Raw genomic sequence first — 27,257 nt, 5'->3', positions numbered from 1 at the left:
AGCACTCCATGCATTATCCTCACTGGCCTTTGCTGTTCTCCAACTATGCATTTTAACAAAAATAAAACGTGAACAAAAAGTCGGAATGCTTGTTCTTTACTTTGCATGTTTGTTGCGTATGAGTAAAATAAACGGTTGTTTTTGCGTGAGACAGTGTAGGAACAGAAACTGTCTATGAAGAGAATGCTGCAAAGCGTTCAAAGCAAAGAGAAAATAAAACAGCAACTTATTTATGTTATAAGATTCTGCAACGGCCAGAGCATGATAATTAGAGAGCACTATTTATATATAAATATCCATATTATTTCTAACATGTCCTATCTGTCTTTCTTTAGTTTAACTATTAGTCATAGTTATGTAAAGCGGCTTAGGAACATATTTTAAAGTGCATTCAACTTACGTTGACTGTTTACATACTGATCTGCGAAAAAAATAGAGACTTACGCATTTTTCTTAATTTTCACACCAGCCAGGATATTAAAATACAGGTCATGTCAGTAAAAAAATCAGCCAGGTGGCAACCCTAGCCAAATCAGGTATTGTGGCCCTTGTGCCATTTTATTTCACCTAGCCAGCCGATACCGCCCCTCATTACCTTACAGGATTGCCCCTCTTTATGAGGCAGAACTGGAAATTGTATCATGCACTCATCTGGAAACAATCAGTTAACATGGAGTAAATAATATACATCTTTTTGAGACCTGCACCTAGCTTTTCCATCCAATGTGACAAATGTAATCCATTTAATACAATTTTAAAATATATGGACTTATTTCATTTGTATATTTATTTTTTTGTCCATGTTACTGCTATCCATGTTAGGTCTCTTCAGAGATGCCAAATAAGATCAATAGTCCTGCGGTGTAACTTTCTGTTATGCCACTTCTTGTGATGTTACCAAAGGCGGCTCCTCCACTAGGGCGGAGGAGCGTCACCCCACTGCTTTCTTGCAGAGTGAGAAGTAGAAATATAAAATGCAAAAACTACCATTTTATGTTTTTGCTACTCACACTGCGAGAAAGCAGAAGTGTTTGGTTGGGGGCAGGCGGGTCAGCTTTAGGGCAAGGGAGGAGTGCCTTGCCCCGTGCTAAGGGCCCTGACTGTTTGGTTGGCCCTCCGGGACCGACCTAACCAGTCATGCACACTCTGCCCTTTCTCCATGTAGGCACCAATGCACCCTACATGGAGAAAACGGCCTCCCCGTAGGCGCCTGGCTGGTCGGCGTCCCAACCAATCACAATGCTGCCATTGGAGAGGGAGGCTGCCTGCTTCCTGTTCCTGCCAGAGGCAGGAAAGAAAGAGAGCAGGTCAGGAGCAGAGATGACGTGAGACCTGGGAAGATAAGTTTATTTTCTTTTTTGAATAACACCTGCGAGACCTCCCACCCGCGAGTCATGCTAGCCGCGACTGGATTTTACATGCAAATTAGAGGGGCCTCACATCTTCCCTTTCGCCCGGGGCCCCAGAAGTTCTAGGACCGGCCCTGGATGCAGGATTGGGAGCTGCCATTTTGCGAAGGGCTGCTTGCAGTACCTGAGTTGTGAGAGAGGTCAGCCAGTCTTCGTGGTTCGAGGCGGGTACGCAGGCATCAAGTAGTCTGTGCAGGTCCGACGCAGCGTTTAGGAGGTAAAGGCACCGGGTGCTGAGCGGGCCGCTCGAGGAGGGCTCATTCCAGCGTTCGGATGAGTGAGCGAGGCGGGCAGAGCCTCGTGCAGGGTCTCAGACGGCCACAGCAGTCGGGCGGACAGAATAGCAGCCAAAGACGCCCTCTGATCTTTACGGTAACGCCGTTAGCTTCCACATGTGTTCCGCTAATTTACCGCTCCATCAGAAGTAATATGCAATGGCAGAAAATCACCGGAATTGTCCCCAAGATCGGCACCACAGGAGGAGAGAAAGGCTTAAGCCGCCATCTTCTCCGGCGTCCAAACCACGCCCCTCCTACTGAACCTTTTTTGTTTGAGAAATAACTGTCCTTCATTCGGATCGAACGGGCATAGCAAACGGAGCAAGCACAGAGGTGACAAGAGAAGACATAGCATTGGGAATACTAACAATCAACACAGCAGTTGACGTGCTTCCGTTTGTTCGCGGTGGATGGCGGTCCAGGCTGCACGTGCGCCTACAGCGAGGGCAGCAGCGGAGTATGTTTACATGCGGGGTCGCATCCCGGTGCCGTCCCCTCATCCAACCCCGGCCGGGGCGGGCTGCCTGCCTCCCCCCACCACCACTCCCTTTCCATGACAGCCCCTTCCAAGACCTGACGCGAAATTAGCAGCAAGGAAGCGTGTAATGGGGCGAATCACGTGTGCGCAGGGGCTGGGAGCCGGGGGATGGAGGCAGCCGCAGGCAGCCGAGCCCAGAGTAGGGGCTGCGCCTCAGAGCATGCGAGCTCTGCCCGGGGGCGCTCAGAGCAGGCGAGATGCGAGGCTGAGTGGCGAGGGGAAACTGCGCACACCACTGCTTCCGAGCAACCAGCCAAATAGAGAGCTAGTCTTCGGGGCGTGTGTTACTCATGGGGCCCGACTGCCCATGTGCACCCGGTTGCTGACCACCTCGTCTATTCCCCTTTAGGAGGTGGCGGCCGAGAGGAGCGGAAGCCCGGGAGGCTGGTGGGGGAGTCGTACTCCTTGGAGGAGGTAGAGCCGGAGGAGCAGTGGTTCAATGTGCGCATGGGCTTCGGTTTCATCTCCATGAACAGTCGCCAAGGCAGCCCCCAGGACGACCCTGTTGATGTGTTCGTTCACCAAGTAAGAGCACGTTGATATCAACACTGAAAGTACTGACCCCTCGCCCCCTTTTTTTTAGGACAAATACCATTGCTTGCGCTGGAGCCCCGCCTACCCCGATGCTTTCAGTAGGCCATCGCAAAAGCTTTACAACCTTGCCCCCAGCTATGTATTGGTTTAGCACACCAAACCACAACGTGGCTGTGTTATGAACGTGTGCATAGTGTCAGAATTGACCCATTACTTGTGTTGTGGACTTTTCGCCAGCTTAAACACCGTTCTAAATGATAATCTGCTACATTTCCACACTTAAACATAACATCCAAAATATTAAAGGGAGCAGTGCTTCCAGGCCCCAACCTTTCCCCAGGTATAGTTTTTCCAGTACAGCTTTCACTCTCACCCACCTCCCCCCCCACACACACACACACACACACTGGCGCACTTTGTGCCCGTTATAGAATGCGAGGAGTGATCACAGCTTTCAAATTGAGCCACCGTAAGCTTTTACATTCCCTCCATCTTGCTTTAGCTGCACGTGTAACATGTATGCCCGGACACCATAAGCCTAAGGCACTGGCATTGGGGTGATGCTCCTTGGTGGCAGATCTAAGGCCAACCTGCAAGGAACCAACCACAGCGTGTGACCCCTATGCTCCATTGCAATGTGGCTGCTGCCCGCCTTGTTGACAGTGCTCACTAACACCAGATAGGCATGTGGCGCCTCTTTCTAACCTGCAGCCTCGTTCTTGTTCTCCATTCGGGCTCCATCACGAGAACGTGTATTACCATTTGTTATAATTTCCTGGATATGACCATCAGTACATGCTGTCAGGGAAAGGGGACATGCCCCTCTGTTAACTGCGCCCAGCTGGACACATTTCAGTCAACATTTTCGCCAGGGCTTTATTACTTACTAGAGGTGAACGGGGTTGTTTACCATGCTACTTAGGTCTGGTTATCACTGGTAAACCTGCAGTGTAGTTAGCATCTCACCAGGTATGGATATCTTGGTGAGCCTTATGATTTTGATTGGAGTACCTGGGAGCATCACATTGCTGCCGTGCTGCTCTTTATGTGATGCTTGCAGTCCTCATTGAGCTGTTCTAGTGTTCTAATTGCAAAAGCAGGGTACATCGTTTTCCTTTTCATTCACAAATGTATTTTGCCAGTGCTGCATGTCTGTTTTCGGTGACCTGACTCCTCACAAAAACAACATTCACAATCAGGTACTCTCCTGCATGTCCCTGTTCACTTGCATAACACTGTAACCTGAAACACACATGGCTTCTCAGAAGGGGGAGGGGTGCTGTGCGCACTCTTTGCATTTTTTATTAGTTTTCTGTTTTGGGGTGGAAGCTTTGCCACAGTTACCACGCGTAACACCTCTATCTTAAATTGGCTTCCATCTAATCCCTGTCGGATCTGATTGCTATCCCGGCTCCTTATTTTTAGGTCTCGACCTACAGCATTTCTTTAGCAATGCTTGCTTGTCGAGCATATAGTACAGGCTTTCAAAAGTCTACCCAAACTGCTGCGGATCGGGTACAGTTCAAGTGAGCCAGGCGCGTGCACATCGCCAGCCACATCGCATTCTTTGAAGTCTGAGCCTCGGCATCAGACTACAAAGAAAGCTGCTCCCCCGGCCCAACACACAATGCTGAGAGCTTGTTATTTATGACCTACTTTTTTTTGTGGAGAGCCGATCTAATGCCCTTTCCAATGCTTGTTGTTAATGCCCTTGCAGCCCGCCCATCGGGACAAGCGCACGCCATCTTTGTTTTATCACGCTGCATTCATATGCGGCAGTCGTCTGTGATTCGTTGGCGACTGGCAGATAAGTCCTCAAGCAATTCCCATGCGCTGCGCTCCACTCTAAGCTGTATCCCCATGCGCGGTGCTGCACGCCAAGCTGCTGCCTTGTGTGCGGAGCTGCTCACTAAGCTGATGCCCGTATGCGGCGCTCCACTCTTAGCTGCTGCCCCGTGAGCGGCGCTGCACTATAAGCTGCTGCCCAGTGTCCAGTGTTCAAATCTAAGCTGCTGCCCAGTATGCACTGCTGCACTCTAATCTACTGCCATGTGCGCAGTGCTGCACTCTAAGCTGCTTCCCCGTGCTGCAATCTCCACTCCTTTGTGTCACCTTCTGGCCTCTTTCCTACTTAACTTTTTATCCTTTCTCCTTTATTCCCATTTCCACCTTCTCACAACCCCTTCGAGCACTGTTATCTTAACATTTGTGTTTCTCTTTGTCTTATGATGTCTGCCCTGCCACCATTTACTTCAGACCCTCACACACCCTCACCCTCTCACCTCCTCACCCTCACACACCCTCACCCCCTCTCACCCTCACTCACCCTCACACACCCTCACTCACCCTCACACCCTCATCCTCACACACCCTCACACACCCTCACCCTCACACACCCTCAACCTCACATCCCCTCATCTTCAAATCCCCTCACCCTCACATCCCCTCACCCTCCCTTGCACCCTCACACCCCCTCACCCTCACACCCCCTCACACCCCCTCACCCTCACACACACCCTCACCCTCTCACCCATCCTCACCCACCCTCTCACTCTCACACACCCTCTCACCCTCATGCCTTTTCACCCTCACACACCCTCTCACCCTCACACACCCTCACCCACCCTCACACCCCCGCACCCTCACCCACCCTCACACCCCGCACCCTCACACCCCCTCACACACCCTCATCCTCACACACCCTCACAGCCCTCACCCTCACACCCCCTCACCCTCACACCCCCTCACCCTCACAACCCTCTCACCCCCTCACCCTCGCACCCCCTCACACCCTCACTCATATCCTCACCCTCACACACCCTAACACCCCCTCACCCTCACAACCCTCTCACCCTCACACACCCTCACACCCCCTCACACCCCCTCACCCTCACACACCTCCTCACCCTCACACACACCCTCACCCTCACTCACCCTCTCACCCACCCTCTCACCCTCACACACCCTCCCACCCTCACCCACCCTCTCACCCACCCTCATCCTCACACCCCCTCACCCTCACACCCCCTCACCCTCATACCCCCTCACACACCCCTCACCCTCACACCCCTCACCCTCACATTCACACCCCCTCACCCTCTCACATTCACACCCCCTCACCCTCTCACACCCTCAAACACCCTCACTCACCCTCACACACCCTCACCCTCACTCACCCCTCACCCTCACAACCCTCTCACCCTCACACACCCTCACCCTCACACACCCACTCCCTCACACACCCACTCCCTCACCCTCCCTCACCTTCACACACCCTCACCAGCATAGCATAACAAAACATAGCATAGCATAACAAAACGCAGCATAGCATAACAAAAAAAGCATAGGATAGCAAAACTTAGCACAGCATAACAAAACAAAGCTTAGAATAGCAAAACAAAACATAGCTTACCAAAACAAAACATAGCATAGCAAAACACAACAAAGCATAGCACAGAATAACAAAACAAAACAAAACCAAAGCATAGCATAACAAAACAAAGCATAACATAACATAAAAAAATGGAAAACAAAACATAGCATAGTATAACAAAGCATAGCAAAGCATAACAAAGCACAACAAGACATAGCAGAACAAAACATAGCATAGCATAACAAAACATAGCATAGCATAACAAAACAAAGCATAGCATAACAAAACAGCATAACAAAACATAGCAAAACACAACAAAACATAGCATAGAATAACCAAACACAACAAAATAGCATTCAAAACAAAACATAGCATAGCAAAGCATAAGAAAACATAGCATTACAAAACAAAACATAGCATAGCATTACAAAACAAAACATAGCATTGCATAGCATAACAAAACACAACATAGCATAGCATAACAAAACAAAGCTTAACATAGCATAGCATAACAAAACATAGCATAACCAAGCATAGCATAGCAAAACATAGCATAGCATAGCAAAACAAAGCACAGGATAGCAAAACTAAACATAGCATAGCATAACAAAACAAAGCATAGGATAGCAAAACAATACATAGCATAGCATAACAAAACATAGCTTAGCATAACAAAGCATAGCATAACAAAACAAAGCACATGATAGCAAAACTAAACATAGCATAGCATAACAAAACAAAGCATAGGATAGCAAAACAAACCATAGCATAGCATAACAAAACATAGCATACCATAACAAAACATAGCATAGCAAAATACAACACATAGCATAACAAAACATAGCATAGCTTAACAAAACACAACAAAACATAGCATAGCAAAAGAAAACATATAATAGCATAGCAAAACATAGCATAGCATACCAAACACAACAAAACATAGCATAGCATAACAAAACATAGCATGGCAAAACAAAGCATAGCATAATAACCCCTTAAGTGCTGCTGACGGCCAATGGTCGTCAGCAGCGCTACCTCCCCAGTGCTGCGCACGACCATTGAACGTCCATTCAGCACTAGTTCTAATGGACAGCGCAGCACTGGGGAGAAATGTTTACACGCAGCTAAGGTGTTAAAACACAACAAAACATGGAATATCATAACATAACAAAGCATAGCATAGCAAAACATAGCATAACAAAACATAGCATAGCATAACAAAACACAGCATAGCATAGCATAACTAATCAAAGCATAGGATGGCAAAACATAGCATAGCATAACAAAACAAAACATAGGATAGCAAAACAAAACATAGCATAGCATACAGCATCACTCAGCACCACCACAGCATCACTCAGGGGCACCACAACATCACTATGCGTTACCACAGCATCACCGAACGCCACAGCATCACTCGTTCGCCATCACAACATCACTCAGCGCCACCACAGCATCAATCTGTTCAAGCATTCAACAACAACTGGTTCAAATATGTTCTCTCAATGTTTCAAGCTTTATTACAAATGTAACAAAAATATGTTAATATTTCACTTCTGTTCTTGGATTTTCGTCACAAGAAAATAAACTTAACATAATCTTCACAAAAGTTATTTACAAAAGTTTAAGCTACTGCCATTACAAATTACAATAACTTTTATTTAAATATTCATTATTTAAAAAAATGAAACACCATTGTTATTTGTAATATCATTACATGTAAGTCACGTAAATACAACACATATTGCATTACAAATGATATAGGTGTCCCATTTGCGAAAGTTATAACTATTGGCATTGTAAATGACAAAGCTATTAATTTCGCTATTTTCAAAAACAAAACATGAATAAAAAATGTGTCATTTACAATACCAATAGATCAAACTTTCCTAATTCGAGACCTATTGCATTGCAAATGCTTGTTTTCTTTTGAACTTTCCGGGTCGTTAAATTGCTCTTTACGATCTCATAAAGGTCTTTTACAGATGGATAGAAGGTGTAAAACGTTCCCTTCCACTGTTTGATCGTATTTTTCTCTCCTATTGTAAGTTGTTCACATTTTAAAAAGTTACATAAATGTTCATGCTGATTATATAGCCTGGAATGTCGTTTTTCCAATTGTATTTTTATTTGCAAACCTGTACTGTCTGTTCATCGCATTGAGGCCCAGTGTAGTGGCCTACGTTGTATTGGGTTCGGACTGTTGATTGCTCCGTATCAAAGCATGGTTTCTAGTGGACCACGCAGTTTTTAGCTGGCGCCACAAGAAAGGATTGCAAAACATGCACTATCAGTCCTGGCCTAAAAAAGGTTATTTCAAAATACGATTGTATGTGTGCACACACTATCAACCTCGGATCGTTTTGTCAAACAACCTTTCTAGTGCATGAGGGAATGTTATGTGTTTTTCGCAATATACTAGTTGGGTAATGATGTATTGTTATTGTATTCTGGTTACAATGTTGGAAGCTTTGTGCATCCCCTTTTTGTTCTGCAGCACAACGCTGTTTTAAATAGCGATTTCATTGCAAGAGCCTAGGAGAGGTTCTGCCTTGTATTTTCTTGTTTGTTTTGTTCCTTTTCTAAAGGATAACCAGGAAGTAGTGCACGTTACCTCTTCATTAAACCTGTGCAGTCTTCCTGTACCACATGAATTTGGCACGTTAAAGGCGCAACAAAAAACCTGGCAAATATGATAAAGATCTTTCAAAAGTGTATTCCTTAAACAAGTCAGAGCGTTTCACTTTAGTATATTAGGTTGTATCCGTGCATTTATTGGCACTTATTAGAAGAGACAGTTTCAGAACATAAATTAAAAATATTCATGACGTTCCCACACATAAAATGCCATAAGTAACCCTCTGCTACCCACACTATACTCCTCTCTACTCACTCTCTACTGTTCTCTAGTACTCTCTATTCACTCTCTACTACACACTCTAACTACTCTCTTCTATCTACTACTCACTCTACTCACAACTCACTCTATTACTCTCTCCACTATCTACTACTAACTCTCTACTACTCTACTACTCTCTACTACACTCTAGTACTCTCTAGTACTCACTAACTACTGCTCTCTAACCTCTACTCAATTTTACTACTCATTCTCTACTACTCTATCTACTAAATCTACTATCTACTACTCACTCTACTATCTACTACTCACTCTTCTACCCTCTATTACTATCTAGTACGCTTCATTAATCTCTACTACTCACTCTCTACTACTTTCTACTACACACTATCTCCTACTCACTCTATACTACTCTCTACTACTCAGTCTCTATTACTGCCTACAACTCACTACTACTCTACTCTCTACAACTCTACTCTCTATTAGTCTACTACTCACTCTCTACTAAATACTACTCCCTACTACTACTCTCTACTTCTCACTCTGTACTACTCACTCTACTAATCACACTACTAACTCTCTAGTACTCACTCTCTATTACCCTCCAGTACTCTCTACTCACTATGTACTATTCACTCTCTACTACTCACTGCGCAAAAACAGCCTAACCTTACTCCACACCTTTACCATAGGTCTCATCTTTATTACACATAAAGCAATTCTTTTTCTAATCAGGTGGCTAGCTTTATAAGTGTTTTTCACACTTTCATGAACATAACATGCATATATGTGCGTAAATATATGTATGTGTATATATATGTATATATATACATACATACATATATAAACATATAAACATCTGCATATCTATATCAATACCAATATTAATGCATTCTTACATATACATAGATGCACACATATGCATGTTATGTACATGGTACTTTAAAAAACACTAATAAAAGCAAAACTAAAAAGCCACCTAATTACAAACAGAATTGCTTAAGCTTAACTAAAGCAGAGACCATTGCATTGCAAATGCTTGTTTCTAAAGTTCCCTTCAAATTCACTATTTACTGACATAAGACTCTTTAAGCGCTAACTCCTTTCCAAGAGTTTTCCTATTCAATGTTCATGGAAGAATACACATCACCATTATTCATACACCCAGATTGATAATGAATCATTTCTAGTTTCCATTTGCAACTGTTCAAAGCTCTTTGAAGCTGTTACAAAAGCAGCAAAGTGGAATAATGCAAAAAGAATACATTTGGTTACTTTAGTCCTTTTGCACACGAGAGCTTTCTTAGTGCGCTATATGGTTATCGATGCACACAACAGCTAGGGAACCAAGTTTCCCAAATAGTCGTCAATAGAGCCAAAAACACAGTGGGAGAGTTCCACATGCATTTTATTTGAAATTTCTTCTCTATAGGGAGATAAGAAAGATAGTCCACAGTCCCACCCAGTCATTTTTAAGAATGCATGACCGTTATGCAGCTGCTAATTAGCAGTGTCTTAGAAGACTTGTCATGCACAAGAGGGGTTTATTTTTCCATCTATTTTTCTCAAACGTAAGCTGACTTTAGGAATCACACATTTTCGGTTTGTTTGGTATCTTAAAAGTGTGCTAGTCTGTACCCAATAGGAAGAACAGATGACAGACTGGCCTTCTGGTTAAGACTAGCACCTAGACCAGACTTAGGGCGTTATGTAGAGTTTGAATGATGCAGTACATCTGTAAAAGATTCGGTAGATGTACCATACGCCCTACTTAAGAGTGTCTACACTATAAATGAGTACACAATCTAAATAGGGCAGACAGGCCCTCCCCAATCTTTGGTGAATTTTTCACGTCTGCAAAACCCAAAGTATTTCACTCAGTTATACCAATCACCTTTTTAAAAATAATCTTATTTGTATTTTGACAAACATAGAGCTAACAAAAAATTATGAACGAAAAAAACTATATATATATATATATATTCACTGAAAAAACCATAGGTTATAGACCATATATAGTTAGGAATTCGCATTTACAAAACCTTATTTTACTCACACAAAACCATTGAAATTCCATATATAGTTAGTTGCACTAAGTGGAGTGGAGAAGTGTGGCTCAGGGGTTAGAGGCGGCAGACCTGGAGCTTGAGTTCGGCCCTGGACCAGGGTTCAATTCCCCGCCTCGGCGGGTCTTGGGCTCAAAATTCCACGGACTCGTTAATTCTCGCTCCGGTGCCTTCTCGACTCACGGGTTCACACTCTGCGACTCTGGGCAATAGCTTGCTTAATCTCCACAACGGCCCCTCGCGGTGGGATGCCTGGCTTTCACCTTGTGGATACCCTGCCAGGGTTATCTCACAGGGGAATACCAGGACGGGTTCCCTAAGCAAGCGCTGAGATGCCCCAGGGTAAGTCGTGCGCTATATAAGTTTCATTCATTTCATTTCATTTCATTTCATTTCACTAACTATATATCGCGCACCCGCAATCCACTGCTGATGATGTCACATATTACATCATTCATGACATGGTCAATGACATCACTGTTGACATCACTGATGACATCTCGAATGACATCACTGATGACATCTCAAATGACATCACTGATGACATCACTGATGACATCTCATTTGACATTACTGATCACATCACTGATGATATCATTCATGTGATAATACAATGAACCTCTTCAGACTCTAATATAACCTTAGATACAATCAGTGTAAACAGACACTCACAAACTGTCACTCATCCATGGAGTTACTCACACACCTAGTCAGTCATGCAAAGAATCAATCACACCTCCATTTCCTCAACTATACAGTTATACAAACTTTACTTATTCAAACATATACTAACACATATTTACTCTCTTAAACAATCCCTGATACAAGTTCACAATGATCCATACAGCCACTCACACATTCACTGGCTCTTATGCACAGTTATTTATATATGTCAACTCTCACATGTACTGTGTTTTACATATGTACTTACTTTGACATGTAGCACTGAGATATCCATTCACTCACCAATACACTCATGCAGACAGTCAACCGCCCATACAGCTGTTTCCACATGCACTTTTGAAACCATACATCTAGTGAATCAACTGCTCACACATCTATGCACAGAGTCATACACCTCCCAGCCACCCACACACACACTCAGTCTCCCATACAAATACTTGGGCAACCAATCAATAACCCATATAGTTACTCATATAGCTACTTATCAACACATGCAACAGTTTACAGAACAACAGACATAATGATGCACAAATTAGGACAGTTTAGTCACTAACCCATGCACTCAGTGAGACACATTTAATCACTCACTCATACAGTCAGTCATGCACCAACTAAATCCTTCATCCAGACACTTATACATCCACTCATTCTTCAATATGTAAGACATATTTTAACTTTACAGAAACATACAGTCACTGGATGTTGTCATCAGTGATGTCATCAGTGATGTCATTTGAGATGTCATCAGTGATGTCATCAGTGATGTCACTGACCATGTCATGAATGATGTAATATGTGACATCATCAGCAGTGGATTGCGGGTGCGCGATATATAGTTAGTGCAACTAACTATATATGGAATTTCAATGGTTTTGTGTGAGTAAAATAAGGTTTTGTAAATGCGAATTCCTAACTATATATGGTCTATAACCTATGGTTTTTTCAGTGAATTTTCAAGGTTTTGTAAATGCTAATTCCTAACTATATATGGTCTATAACCTATGGTTTTTTCAGTGAATTTTCAAGGTTTTGTAAATGCTAATTCCTAACTATATATGGTCTATAGCCTATGGTTTTTTCAGTGAATATATAAATATATACATACATATATAAACATATATCATCTGTATATCTATATAAATACAAACATAAATGCATGCATACATATACTTATATGCATACAGATGCATGTTATTTTCATGAAAGTTGAAAAAACACTAATAAAAGCAAAGCTAAAAAGCCACCTCATTACAAACAGAATGGCTTTAACTTAAACGAGGGCGAGATCTATTGCATTTTCAATGCTTGTTTACTTTTGTTCCATCAAGAAGGCATTCAGATGTGTCACACATTTGCCATAAATTCTGAATGTTAGCACTCTAGTTGCACATTAGATCACTGTAGTAAAGCTACTGCTCACCAGGGACGTCTGCTGCTGGTATTCAAAGTGCATGTTTCAGTCTGCATGTCAGAATTATTTTAATGAAATAGAAGAGGATTTGAGAAGTCACTCAAAATGATCCCTAATTTTTCTTTCTGAAGCACTAATCATACTTTCTATGGCAAAATTAACCCCCTCATGTTGTTCCTTTTTAAATTGAGTGTTTTCAGACTTACCACTTCATTCCAATCAAGATGGCTTCTGGTGTGCCATACTTTTGTCATAAGTAAGACTGTTAGCGCTCTAGTTGTTCTTTAGAACACTCTGGGACATTCTGTCTTTGGGCTATACTTGGGGTACATCTGGGTGATATTTGGGCTACATTTAGGCTCTTTTGTCTCTGGTGGCCATCTTGGGAGACTGTATGTCAGAATTGTTTAATGAAATTGAAGAGGGTTTGAGAAGTCACTCAAAATGTGCCCTAATTTTTCTTTCTGCAGCACTAATCATAATTCATATGGCAAAATATACCCCCTCATTTTGTTTCTTTTTAAATTAAATGTTTTAAGAGTTACCACTTTATTCCAATCAAGATGGCTTCAGGTGTGCCATACCTTTGTAATAAGTAGGACTGTTAGCGCTCTAGTTGTTCTTTAGAACACTCTGGGACATTCTGTCATTGGGCTATACTTGGGCTACATCTGGGTGATATTTGGGCTACATTTGGGCTCTTTTGTCTCTGGTGGCCATTTTGGGAGACTGCATGTCAGAATGTTTTAATGAAATAGAAAAGGATTGGAGAAGTCACTCAAAAGGTGCCCTAATTTTTCATTCTGCAGCACTAATCATACTTTCTATGGCAAAATATACCCCCTCATGTTGTTTCTTTTTAAATTAAATGTTTTAAGAGTTACCACTTTATTCCAATCAAGATGGCTTCAGGTGTGCCATACCTTTGTAATAAGTAGGACTGTTAGCGCTCTAGTTGTTCTTTAGAACACTCTAGGAGGCTGCAGTAGAACACAAAGGAATCAACTGACAGTCTCTGTCCTTGTTGGATGTACATGTTTTACTGTGAATGTCAGACTTCATTTTCACATGACTGAGAAAGATAATGTGAATTTACAGAAAATATGCTTTCAGTTTAGCTTATAGATCCCCTTCCAAACCACTGTGGGAAAATCATGAGATATTAGTTTTCTTTCAAACAATATTCATGATATCACAGCAGAAGGTTTTTTCACATGGTAAAATCACCTTAGAACCCACCACAATTCCTAAAACGAGTATGGTACCATCAACAAATGATTTATAATGTAACTAAAGTCCTAAAACCCTCTATTAACTACAATGCTTTTTAATGAGGGGCTATCATGTATATTGGTCCCAAGATGGCTGCCAACACTTCTTGGATGAAGTGCTGACAGCCAATCAGATCAGATGTGTGGTTAGGCTCCGCCCAGATACATATCTTTTTTTGAACCTAAATTACTCAAAATCCACTGGAGCACATATATTGAGACCTAGCAAAGGCACATCGGGCTAACAGTCCCTACAATTTTGCCAAGTTTCGTGCAAATCCATTTAGCCATTCGAGCTAAAAGTGAGGCCAACCGCCCTATGGAAATTAACATGGGAAAAAAGCGTTTTGGGACCCCCCTTTTTTCTCGGCCCCCCCTTGATGAAACCCCCCCAAATTGTCAGGGGCTGCTCAGAAACAAAATGTTCCATTTTCCTGAAAATTTCAGCCAATTCCGCCCACAAACGCCAAAGTTATTAGACATAGAATTTTCAAAAATCCCATAGAGAAAAAATCCTAACTATATATACCTACTGGCGACCGCCAGTAGGTAATATATATATATATATATATATATTGAGGGTAGGGAGCAAATGACCAATGCAAGTGTGACAGTGATTTCAGCGTCTTTTTGTTAGGTCAATAGTGAACCATGACCAATATTAGCTCTGTGCAGCTGGTAAAGAACGGCAGAATGTTATTGTCAAGCAGTTCATCCAATGCAATTACCATGATGGCCGCGCTTTCATGCCCATTCAGCTAACGGAGCAGTTGTCTAGTCACAACCTAGCATCGTTGCTATGTTATACCAATCACCTCTTTCATGTACAGGATCATTTTATTGCTGATCACACTGATGCAAGAAGGAGGGTGTACTTTTTGGATCAAACGTCTGATGCATGTTATCTTGGGCTTCAATGAATAAGTAAATCAAAAGAAAAAAGAAGAGATTGGCAAAGATGAAATACATCTCCTCTGAAAGATCAAAGGGCATATTTTCCCGTGCAAAGAATTAAATGGCAGAGCAAACACAAGGGTGAGGTCTCTCTGTGCAATGATGCAACACAAGTGGGGGACATTTTCACCAACCCCTAAAAAAGGGTCCACATATTTTATTGAAAAAACATAGAAAACACACCAATATAACAGTTACAAGTTTACTTCTGGAAAGCTTCATTCATAAATAGCAAAGAACATTCGAAAATTAGGCAGTGGTGAATCCAGATCGCTTTCTCACACCATGTCCAGAACTTAAACCACCTACATTTATGTGGGTGTCTGTTAATAGTTTGTCTGGGATCTATCATAACATTAGGCACCTCCTAAGCAAGACCTTTCCGAGGAACCACATGCAACTGCATACTATTCAGACACCAGTAAAACAGACTTTCAAGCAGACTAACATTCCCCTTCACAAACACCAGAGATCAGTTTACCAGATCCTTTTGGGGTAATATGGAGCCAAAAGGTCATTGGCCTTTGAAACTTCCTGAATAGAGTTGCCCATCTCAGAAATTGAAGAGACCTGAACAATGGGAAATTTGTATTTTGGTGAGTTACAAAGATATCAACTTGTGGATACTCCTATATATTGAAGAGTTTTTAACCAATATCTGGATGACACTGCCATTTGTGTCAAGATGTGTGAAGCCTTGGAAGAGTGTCCCCTGAACCTAGCTTTCCACAGCAAAATAGTGGATGGCAATCAGGATTGCTGATTTACAGAGATTCTAAATATTTTGTGCAAGTTGAATAAGTCCCATCTATTGCACTTGCAATACTGTCTTTCAACACCAGACCTTTCTTGCTTTGAAATGGGGACAGAAAACTATCAGGGACAGCCCTTTTTGCTTAACCTCCAATATACCAATGCATTGATGATGCTTGGAATGCTACATAAGGCCACCCACATCCAGACTCTGTTACACTGTTAGAAGGCATGGATCACCACTGGTATGCCCTTTCAATAGGGGTTTGCCCAGCACCCACCACACCAAATCCTGGGAAAACTTCTGTTTCACTACAGGACATCTGAAATCCATTCTAGCGTTACAACCACTGAGCCAATTGTCACTCTCTTCATACTAAAATTTGCCAGAAAAACAAGACGAATCCAGGCATCAAGTGTCCCATCCGACTTGCTAACCAACTGAAGCCTTCATAGGCTAACCCATGAAGAATAAAGGAATTGTCTATTTTAGGTGCTGGGCCATTTCTGGCAGTGGTACGTGCTTCAACTGGAGCCTTCTGGCCAATGTGAGTTTCCTACAAGCAAGAAACACAGGTTGTGGAAATATGCAACTTGTGTACCAAGGAATGCCACCCAATCTGTATCAGAGAGATCACAATGAGCTCTCCCAATATCATTTATGTTTTGGGAGCTCTCTGGTCTAAAATGGTCTTTACCATTTCCGGTCTACTTTATTGGATTAAGATTTTCTAATAAAACCCTACAGTCCATTCTGCTCATCACACCTCTTATATAGTCCACTGCAGAAACGTTTGAGAAAGCTCATCTGAAAGCTAATCTTTAAGTGCTTTTGCTCTTAGGCTTTGTGGTGGAGTACAATGTGAAAGAACATTCTTGAACTGAAGACTATAACCTTTACTGCTATTTTAATGTGCTCTAATTGTAGTCCTTCACCACCAAAAGATCTACATCACGCTTCCCATAGAATCAAATGCAGTGAGCCACAGATTCCACTGTAGCTAACGGTTTTTAGTGGAGTCAGTCATTTGTCACTGGAAGGTATATTTATCATGGCGGACTCACAAATGAATGAACCCTCAAAAATGCAGGTCTCTCACATGGTTATAGTCATCAATCTAATCCGTGGAGATCAGAGGTTAGAGTAAACAATAAAGACTGTGCTGGCATTCTGGGTCCTTTAAGTTTCTTTAATGTATGATCCACACTAGTATCCAATATGTTCTATTCATCAAGAAGCAGGTTCAAAATTTTAAAATGTACACCCAGAGAAACAGTACAACTGAAGCTGAGAACAATTCATCATTGGCAAAGAGATAACCAGTCCACTTGCAATAGTGAACAGACTTCACATCAAACTGTATAATATGTCTGGACGACTCCTCATCACCACACAGCACATTAGCCACCTAATTGTACATTGAATACCGGTTTTGCTAAAAGTTATCAGTGCATTCTGTTTTTCAGAGGCGGAAACTGACAAATATTTTTTCCAATAGTTGTGTCCATTCTCTTAGACTTTCTGCTCTGTGCTAGTCTTATGTGCTAGTCTTATTAGTGAAGTAGTGTGGCTCACTGGTTAGAGGCGGCAGACCCGAGAGCAGAGGACGGCCCGGGACCAGGGTTCGATTCCCGACGCTGCAGGTTTCTGGACCAGGGTCAGCGGACTCGATAATTCTCTCGCCTCGGTGCCCACTCTGATCAGCGATCACACTCGGCAACTCTGGGCATAAGCTTGCCTCATCTTCACTAACGGCCCCACCAGACTGCCGGGGATGCCTGGTCTCACCCTGGAGATACCCACTAAGGGACCATCTCTCAGGGAAGCCAGGAAGGGTTTCGCAGCGGTCGAAGCGCGGAGATACTCCTCCGGGAGTCGATCCTAGCGCTATATAAACCTGCAATTATTTAATTAATTAATTAATTAATTAATTAATTAATTAATATGGGAAATATTTCCTCTTGCTCTGGTGTAGCTATTATTATGTTACGATTCAACAGCACTGGCAATATGTTAGGTCTTCCCAGGCATCACTCATCTTTGGACTATATTACCTCAGCCATGACCTTTAAATAGCATTGTAGATGGTTGCAACCCATTTGTCACCTACTGGGTTCTAAAAAGGCTCAGTAAAAGGAAAAAAAAGTGCAGCTCAACCCGATGACCCATGACTAAAAGATCAGTATCTTTATCATGTACTTCCGTCTCCTGGGACATTGGTGATTTCAACTCTCTAAATCATTCATTGCTGATGGGTTTTTATCTTGACTGTCTGAGAAAAGTCAAAGTAATTACCAACGTTTAAGTGGCTGCAGTTTTGATGTCTTTGTTGTTACTGGCCTGGATGCCAAGTCACCTCCTAGAGATAGTTTGGCATAACATGTGCCATACAACTCAATTGAACAGCCCTGAACACTTTGTAAATGAAGGTAACATGGGTATCTCACAACAAACTGTGGAGTCTGTTTCGAGTGTGCATTGAAGTATGTGGTTTTCTCTCCACATGGCAAAGATGGTGCTGTTCTTGTTGTGTTGGCTAGATTCATGACTACTATCTAGATGTTTGTAAAATGCGCAATGATAACTGTATATAGAGTTAGTAAGAGTTTAAGTGTAGATTCCAACCTGTGACATTTTCCTGTGGTTTCTCTGTAAGGATTAATACTGTAGATACAGTTCTCCGGGGACTTATTAGCTAATGGGCCTAGAAGGTCAACCAGTCAAGTTGGACAAGTGTGTGTGTGTTTTTATGACCTGCTCTTAAAAACATTGTTGGGACGCAATTTTGGTGGAATGGGAGAAGTTATGGATATTTTGTTTTTGGTTGTTTCCACTGTAAAGCATGGATTTATGTTCAGGGAAAGCTACTGTTTTGGGAGCGGATGGAGAGGGTCAAGTTGTTCTAACATAGCTGGAAAAACAAAGAAAATTTGAAATCCATGAACATAGCAACTGTCATAAAAACATCTTCTACAGCAACTCAGAAGTTAACGGTAAACCACAACCGTCAGCAAAAGTGAGGTGTCATTTTTGGGGTGATGCCGCCAAACTGAACACTCACATTAAGTAAAACACTGATAAGAATTCCCACATGTCAATATGCAGCCAAAACTATTTATGATGACTTGCCAGTCAAGCTGAAAGCATGCAGTACATATATTATGTGCAAGGACATATATTTTTTCCATGTCCCAAACAGATTTTGCCACATGTGGGGAGCTAAAAAACTATGAGAAGCATGTCTTACCTTGATCACTGTTGGGGTCTGCTGAATAAGGAGGGTAGGACCAGTATCCTTTGCCTCAGGCCCTTTGTAGCTGTTCTGAGGAAGAGTGGCAGGATAAGACGAGGAAGTGGGAGACAAGTTTTCTTGCAGGATTTGCATCACTTCTTTTTCTTTGGATAGGGTGCCTGTTCCAGCCCGACATTCCACTAACTCTTGGGCAAAATCCTCAATGCTTTCTAAGATACGCAATAATAGAGTTCTGTCTTCATCATCCATTTTGTGCCCATTTGTTTCTTTAGCTCTTGATGAAGTTGTCAAAGAACCTTTATCCAAGGGCATTAATGCTTTAGTTGTAGGCTCAAGTGTTGAGCCTGGTAACTGCCCTGAAGCCAGACTAGTACCTTTTGATGTTGAAAGGCTGCTGCCTGCAAGTGGGGCATCCCTTAGTGTATGTTCTATTTTCTTTGAGAAGTGTTCCAAGTCCAGAAGCAACTTGTCTATCTCCTCGTGGTCTTTGCTGGAGGCAGGATTATTTGTTGTTCCTTTGCAGGGTTTGGTAGAAAGGAGATCCTCCGCTGAACCCCTCCCTAAGGAATTGGCAGCTGCATTAGAAAGTGCGTTTGTCCTTAAGTTCTTGCTTTTATCTTCTGATAAAATGCTGGTAGTGTCTGTTCCTAAAGGGTCTTGCTTCCCAGATGTCCAGTTCTCAACACTTTTTCTCTCTGTCCTTCTTTCTTTGCCCAGGACTTTCTCTCGGTCAGAGTCTTCCTCTATAAAAAGACACTCTGAAGAGTCCTTAGACGTTATGTCATTACCCCTCGATGGAGAGTGGAAGGAGGAGGCATTTTCCGAAGAGTGAGCTGTTAGCAACTGAGGTAGGGTAGTGTTGGAACACCTGCTATTTTTCTGCTGAAACTGAAGGTTATTGCTATGCCTCAGTTTTGGTGGCAGGCTTGGTGGGACTACTTCAGTAGGTTTTGTAATAGATGTCTGGCCACCCACATCAGGTGTCAACGAAGTTTGCGTTTCAGTAGAAGGTGGACGCCGGTGTCCTAATTGTGGTGGTGACTGGACAACATCCTCATACTTTGGGGGCTGGTCACTGCCGAACATTGGAGAGAATGGCGATGGCTGCAAGCCATGCAGGCTATTAACAAGCTCTGCAAGATCACTTGGTTCAGAGCATCCAGTCTGCCCATACTCAAGTTCAAAGGGGAGCTTTTTAAGGTAGGAGGATAGCCTTGCCATTACATTCATGTATATCCTCTCTGGGTTGACAAACTGGTCGTTGCTGCTCACACCACTGCCGCCTACCCCAGATTTCTTCTTTATACATTGCTTTATGATATCAGTGCATTTTTTCAGATCCTCTGAGCACTTGAGTAAGATATCCAAGCACATTTTGATATCCTCCCCTGAACCAGAAGTGTCCAGTTTGTGTTTCTCCAGGATCTGGGTGATCAGGTACTCTTCTGAGAAGTTCTGGAGATACAAGGAGGCCATGCTGTTCAGATTCTGCTCCAGTGAAGTGCTACGAGAAAGTTGTCCTTTCTCCTCCCCGGCCACAGCATGAAGGACGTTAAATGGAGGGCAGTTTTCATCATGGCTGAAGTGGCTATAAAGGAGGTCAAAGTCAGCGGATTTCCTACTGAAGGATTCAGGGCGTACTTTCCTCCCCTTTCTAAAAGTAACATGATGACTGGAGGAGCTCTTGATCTTCTCAAAGGAGAATTCTTTGGTTTTTCCACTGGCAAGATTGATGGCTTCCCCGGTGATGTCTTTCAGGTTGCTGATGCCCTGGACAGAAGATACTTTTTTGATTCTTGGCGCACTTGGGTGAAGGACCTGGTGGCTGTCCTCAATGCCAGATGCATTAAGGCTATTTTCGTTGACTGTGCTGCTTTGGTTGGACTCCCCACACCGCACTCCAGGTGCCAGGCTATCCACAGCCTGCACGAGTTGGGCACAAATGCTATGATGCACCACCATGCACTGCACGCCATGCATGAAAGCTTTACAATCCCCGGTGCAGTAGTGCACAGCATGCTGGCGGCGCCGATCAATCAGAACACTGTTGTAACAGTTCACGCTGCTAATCACAAGTTTGTATGCTGCGGCCATGGCCTAAAAAATTGAAAATAAGATAAACCATTTAAAAACCTCCCCCTTGGAGGTGGCCTTGTGTTATCTTCGGCATCCTCAGAAATAAACAGTCGTGCTAGTGCCCCTACTTGCCTAAATATAGAGGTCAGTCAAGCTCAGTAAGAAATCCCACTTAGTGAGGAGGACTTGCAGTTCAAAGAAGTCGATTTGGGTTCAGGCACCCCTTCTCTGTGCAGCTGCCATGCAGGTCCCCTGCGAGGTTCCGTACAGGGGGGAAACACTGGCCGGACTGAACAAGCTACAATCGCAGTGGGCGTGGGATGCGCTTCAGAGGTCAGTTTACAGCTGTCACTGCACAGCGGGGGCTTTCAGCTTGGGGCCAGGAGATCCTACGTCATGGGCTGAACGCTAGTGCTGCTGCAATGCACTGCTCCTCTCTGCCGGGCATTGAGTATATTGTATTTTAGGCACCATCACCCTTCTGTTCCCAAAATCCAAGCCAGCACCCTGTTCACCAGGGGGATTGTAGAGTCGCAAAAAGACATCTCAGACATGGCGCACAACAAAAATGACAAAAATGAATCACATCCATGTTACAACTTTCCTGTTCTTCACTAATGCCGAAGTCCTGGCTTCACTGTTTATCCCGTCCTTTTCGTCTTCGGTGAAAGTGCAGACCAGGGTGACAGACAGGAACTTCCATGTGGGCTTTAATCTACAACGCAGATGTGCTGAACAGATGCAAAGTTCGTCAAAGGCCAGATTGAGATGTCTGCCGAGCTCCCCACGTGAAGAATCCTACAAACGGAAAGAGAGAGAGAGAGGTAAGAAAGGAAAACATTACACGCTGGAACAGAGTGAGTCAGCCTGCATTACACACATCTCCCATGCCCAAGTGCTCAGCAAAAACACCTATGCCTGCGGGCGGCCTCGTTCACGTTCTGATTAAAAATACTTTTGCATATTGGTCCCTTTGGCTCCCCTTAGAAGCCATTCACAAGGCCTGTCGGATGCTACTACAACACCACACGCCAGAAAAGGCCTTCTATAGCATTTGTTTTGTTCTCCTTCACCCACCACCTCCCTAAAGGCAGCGTAAATTGAGGACGTCGCTCCTCTCTCGTTTGCCTCCTCATCCTGCTCTCAATGATGCCTTATCACTCTCGTTTACTGTCTGTGATGGCCAATTTAATCCCGTCACCTCACTCAAATCCTCGAGCTTCGCTTCAACCCTCGCTTTTTGTTGTCAGTACTTTTGACTAGACTCTCTACATGTGCAGTATGTTCATTGGCGAGAGGAGATACACTTACCTGTAACAAATTACCCCCACACAGACATCATTTATAGAAATACTCAATAATGGCTAGTAAATTGTTTTAATACAATGCTTAAAGCAATGTAAATAACAGGTGCAACTCAATTTACTGACCTCACAAGGGAGGAGGGATTCGATCCCGCGACCAACAGATTGCTGCACTCTCATTCTACAAGGAATCAATGTATCTGGTATGATTCTGTCCAACACAACAGTATGAAGAGTTGAGTGCAGGGAGTAAAATATCATTCATACATCTCCAACTGACAATATAGGATGAAATAAGCTATAACCTGACTACATTCAGTTTGGAGCCACAATGTAAAAGTCAGATAGAAAAAAAAAAACAATAACACTTTATGTAGCGCTTCATGCCAGTTTTGAAGTTGTGAATAGAAGATGTAATAGTAATCAGTGTATCGACCACAGAAGGATTAAAGGCTGGATCAAGCCAGGGGTTCCCTACGGGGAAGTGGGAGTGTGACATAGGTCGCCCAGTGCATGATTCAAAATGGCAACTGATTCTAACATATCTCCATCAAGTATCCCGTAATTCGCCTTTTAAGTATATCCAGTTCAAGATTCTTAATAGAGCGTATCTCCTCCCACATCGCTTCTTCAAGATTTATCAGGGGGCACCCTCGCGTTGCCCTTGGTGTCGATCTCAGTACACAGACCTACCTCAAGAATCTTATGGTTGTACGGGTCACTGACCAGCTACTGGGTGAGGGTTACGGAGCCACTCCACTGGGTCACTGGCCATTGACTGAATAGTTTGCTGGACAAGTTGAAACAGACTTTTTACCCGCCCTGACTCATACATGGCCTTGACTACATTTCTGGACCTGACCCTATTACTAGCTAAACAACACATTACAATACGTTGGAAGGGCCCTACTTTACCGACAGCACGGACCTGGGGCAAGCGTCACTCCCATGACTGTGTCTGAGCGTGCACAATTACGTAGTAAAGAAAGGGCATGCTTATACAAACTTCCCATCGCTCAGCACTGGGACTCCATGGGCGAAGCATTTATGCGAAGCATCAAATTTGATATCCACCTCCCGTAAACACGCTGCATCCAGTCACTGGTCATTTTCACTGTTATGGTTATTCTAGTCTACTTATCGTTATTATGTTCGTTACAGGTATTGCAGCATAATAACAGAAGGAAAGTGAATACACAATCCCTGTAAAGGATTCCTTAGCTGTTTGACTGTCAAAATTATTTTTTAAAGAAAGACATGCAGCTCTCCGCGCTTTTTCGAAGTATTATCCTTGTAGGTTTGAACTGCTGAGCCAGTGTTTCTTCAGTCAAAATAGGAATAAAGGTGTGGTTTCTAATTTACCAAAATGTAAAACCTAACACAAAAAGTTTTCCTCTTACAAATTCCTTCAGGTAAATATCTGGAGGGATTGGAACAGAGATTGAAAGATCCTGGGTCATTAGAAATTTGAACTCTACTTCCAATTTGAAATCTGACGTAAACACTGATTTGTGCCTTGTCAGAACTAATTTGGAGGTCCCGGGACATGCATAGGCTACTTGGTCTTACTCAGGATGATTGAGTTCACGTATATCAATGTTCCAGGGTTGGCCTACTGGGAACTCCGAAAAGTGAGCACCCAGTACAAGTAATTAGCACTTGATTCTTAGGCTACGGAGGCAAGCAGTCCAAGGCTGACTCAGGCATGTGGAGAGGGGCTAGAGACTCAGAACTCAACAGTTCTCTAGATGATGCTCAAAACATTTTTTAATAGTATCTTTAATGGTTTTAGAACACAGAAATAACACCTCTTATCAAAGTTACTTAGGTATGAAATAATCAACATTGTACATTTTGCATTGTGTACATAGACTTGAACTTCCCCTATATCAGTTGCTTCCACTTCCTCTCAGGCCTCCATCCCTAGTCGAATCCTATAGTAAGAACATACTATACATGGTGTTTAAAAATTGAATGCCCAGTTGGCGTTTTTCCATAAACCCTAAAAAGTACTTTGTTGTCCCAAAAACACAATATTACACAAATCAGTCCGTCTAGAGGCCAGTATTTACAGGCAATACTCGCTGCAGGTGGGAATATGTAACTACTAGAGGGAACCTAGACAAGAACTACTATCCTGTGCTTCTAGTCTGGGGCTTCCTTCTAAATCAGTCACTCGCAAAAGTCTTGTATGCTTCAATTTGGCCCTTTACTTGTATTTGGCCTTTTACTGTGTTCTGTTCAAAGAGCTCGTCCCACAATCCATGGTTTTTCTCCAGTGGGTTTATTCAATCTAGAACGTGGTACCCAGTCCCAGCCCCACCTCTTCTCAGAGGTCTAGTCCGGCTGCAGAGCAGTCGTGTCCGTACAAAAGTGTGACCGTACCTTTAGGCCAGCATCAAAGGCAAGAGCAAAACCCCAAACAGCAAGGCCTGCCCAAGATCTTTTACGTGAAGTGAGTGAGTCTTTGTTTGGATACTACAGAGGGTCCTAGAAACTGTGTTTTGGGATTTCGAGGGGCACATTGGTTAGGGGGAAAGGTCACAGGGCAAACTTGTAAGTGTCAGGGCAGGGTTTCACTCACAGAGCGGGAACTGCACATTGAGGCTCAGTCACTTTGGCACAACACACCTCCTGAAGCAGGAGATGGGTGGTCACAAGAGGACCCTGAATAGGCACCGGCTGGTCTCCCCATGATGCCTAGTCTTGTTTTTTATTTATACCTGCCTACAACCCCACCAAACTCTGGCAGTCAGTGAGGAGGACCAGGGGGCCTCATGATCCGGAGGACACACCTGGGCAGGTATGGGGTGATCAGTCTCCTGCAGTGCCGTCCCCCTCTGTTGCTTCACAGTACTTAACACAGAATTTAAAGAGGTGAGGCCAAAAGGCAACTCAACCAACTGCAGGTGACTGGTAAAAATGCTTGTATTAACAGTACAAATTGCAATCCTGCCACCAGTGCAAGTCTAGTGTAATCAGGTGAGTTAACAGCAGTCAGACTCCATATGGAGAGCATGCTTGGTTGCTCCTGCAGACCACTGATTCTTTGAGCTGAGTCTTAGAACCTAATTACAGATGCCCTCAATATACAAGCATTATGCTGGGTGCGTTGCAGCATAACAAAAATGTTAAAAAACCAAGAGTGGCTTACTAACAGTTTATTGCGGACCAGATTGCATGGTCGCAAAACCATGCAGGGGTCCTTCATATCTCCAAATGCCTGATTTGAAGTTTACTGCAAGCCTCAGGATAACCACATAAGTTGTCTCAAAATAAAAGAGTAAATTCTTGTGACACATCATGGAACACCCCTTTCCAACATATAAATCAGGGCTGGAGGAAGATTAAGATTAAGGTCCTCGTTTTGAATTGGAGTACCTCACCCGGAGCGATAACTCTGGGTGAAATACTACAACTCACAACGTCTTAGAGCCTGGATTTATCAGGTCCTCAAACTCTGTATCGGGCCTGGAGACACCAGAAAATTACTGAAGCTGCAAGGGTATGGGCAGCAACATTGCCCGGCCCCTGGCCGCCCACAACAGCAGTCCAGGGGAGCAGACAATGCTCCCATGGGCCAGCCCAAGGCTGCTTCACCCCTTCCCATTACCAACACTACAGTGTGTACATTTAAGGTCCAGTAATTCACTTTTCTCTTGGTTAGGATGACTTTCTTCAAATACACATATGGTACTTTTTTGTGATATGACTCCATTACAATCCAGGGAACAACTATTTGGATCCTTAAAAATTTCTGTTGCAACAAGATTGTTGCATTCCATTTAGTTTAAGCATTCTTCATGTGGTACTTAAAATCATTTTACAATGGGGTGCTATTACAGATTTCCTTCCAACACTAGACGTTTCCTCTTAGTGCCCGATTCCTATGCTGTTAGGAAGGACTCCTAACGACATTTGCTCTGTCCTAATCGGATTGGGAAAGTGTCTTTCCGACTGACTTAGAAATGTTTCAGACTGACCGAGTATGGTGCGGGTTAGGTGTTAGGAATATCCCAATCGAACCAGACAGCATTCGGAATGACCGAGAAGTATGGAGCAGAATCGTACGTCTTTATGGGGCGCGTTTCCTAACGACTGAGAATGATATTGGATTCGGACAACCTTTCCGAATCGTGCCGTCCGGCTCGAATCGGCATTTGGAATCAGACTTTGGGGCCTGTAGCGGGCTCCCATGCACCCAGAGCCTTCTCAATTGGGCCCGTGGGGGTACCCATGGGTCCCCCCTTACCAGTCTTGCACAGTGTGGCAGCAGGCACCAGAGGGTGCCCAATGTTTCCCAGCCACCCTCTTCTTCAATGGGAGTCTATGCATTCAGTCGAAACATAGGCTCCCATTGAAATCGACTATGTATTCAGTCGGAACATAGGCTCCCATTGAAGTCAATGGGAGTCTGACCAAATCGTATCTCGAAGCATCCGGATGTATCAAACTCAGTCGGCTGGACACTCCCGATCCGAGTAGGTCGGAACCA

General features: G+C 43.5%; 1 protein-coding gene across 3 annotated transcripts in view; it reads right to left on the bottom strand.

Annotated features, from left to right (window-relative positions):
- The window catches only part of PPP2R3A (protein phosphatase 2 regulatory subunit B''alpha), a 1,213,285-nt gene that overhangs the window by 508,001 nt on the left and 678,027 nt on the right, over positions 1-27,257 (bottom strand). For all 3 annotated transcript variants that reach the window (XM_086943861.1, XM_086943862.1, XM_086943863.1), the window contains one exon: positions 19,377-22,256. In XM_086943861.1, coding sequence (XP_086799987.1) covers positions 19,377-21,476 — 2,100 coding nt within the window. In that variant the 5' untranslated portion in view covers positions 21,477-22,256. The remainder of the gene's footprint in view (positions 1-19,376; positions 22,257-27,257) is intronic.

Source organism: Lissotriton vulgaris, chromosome 11 (genome assembly GCF_964263255.1).
Source record: "Lissotriton vulgaris chromosome 11, aLisVul1.2, whole genome shotgun sequence".
Lineage (NCBI taxonomy): Eukaryota > Metazoa > Chordata > Amphibia > Caudata > Salamandridae > Lissotriton > Lissotriton vulgaris.
Note: the sequence above shows the minus strand (reverse complement) of the source record. Positions and strands in the feature narration are given on the sequence as shown.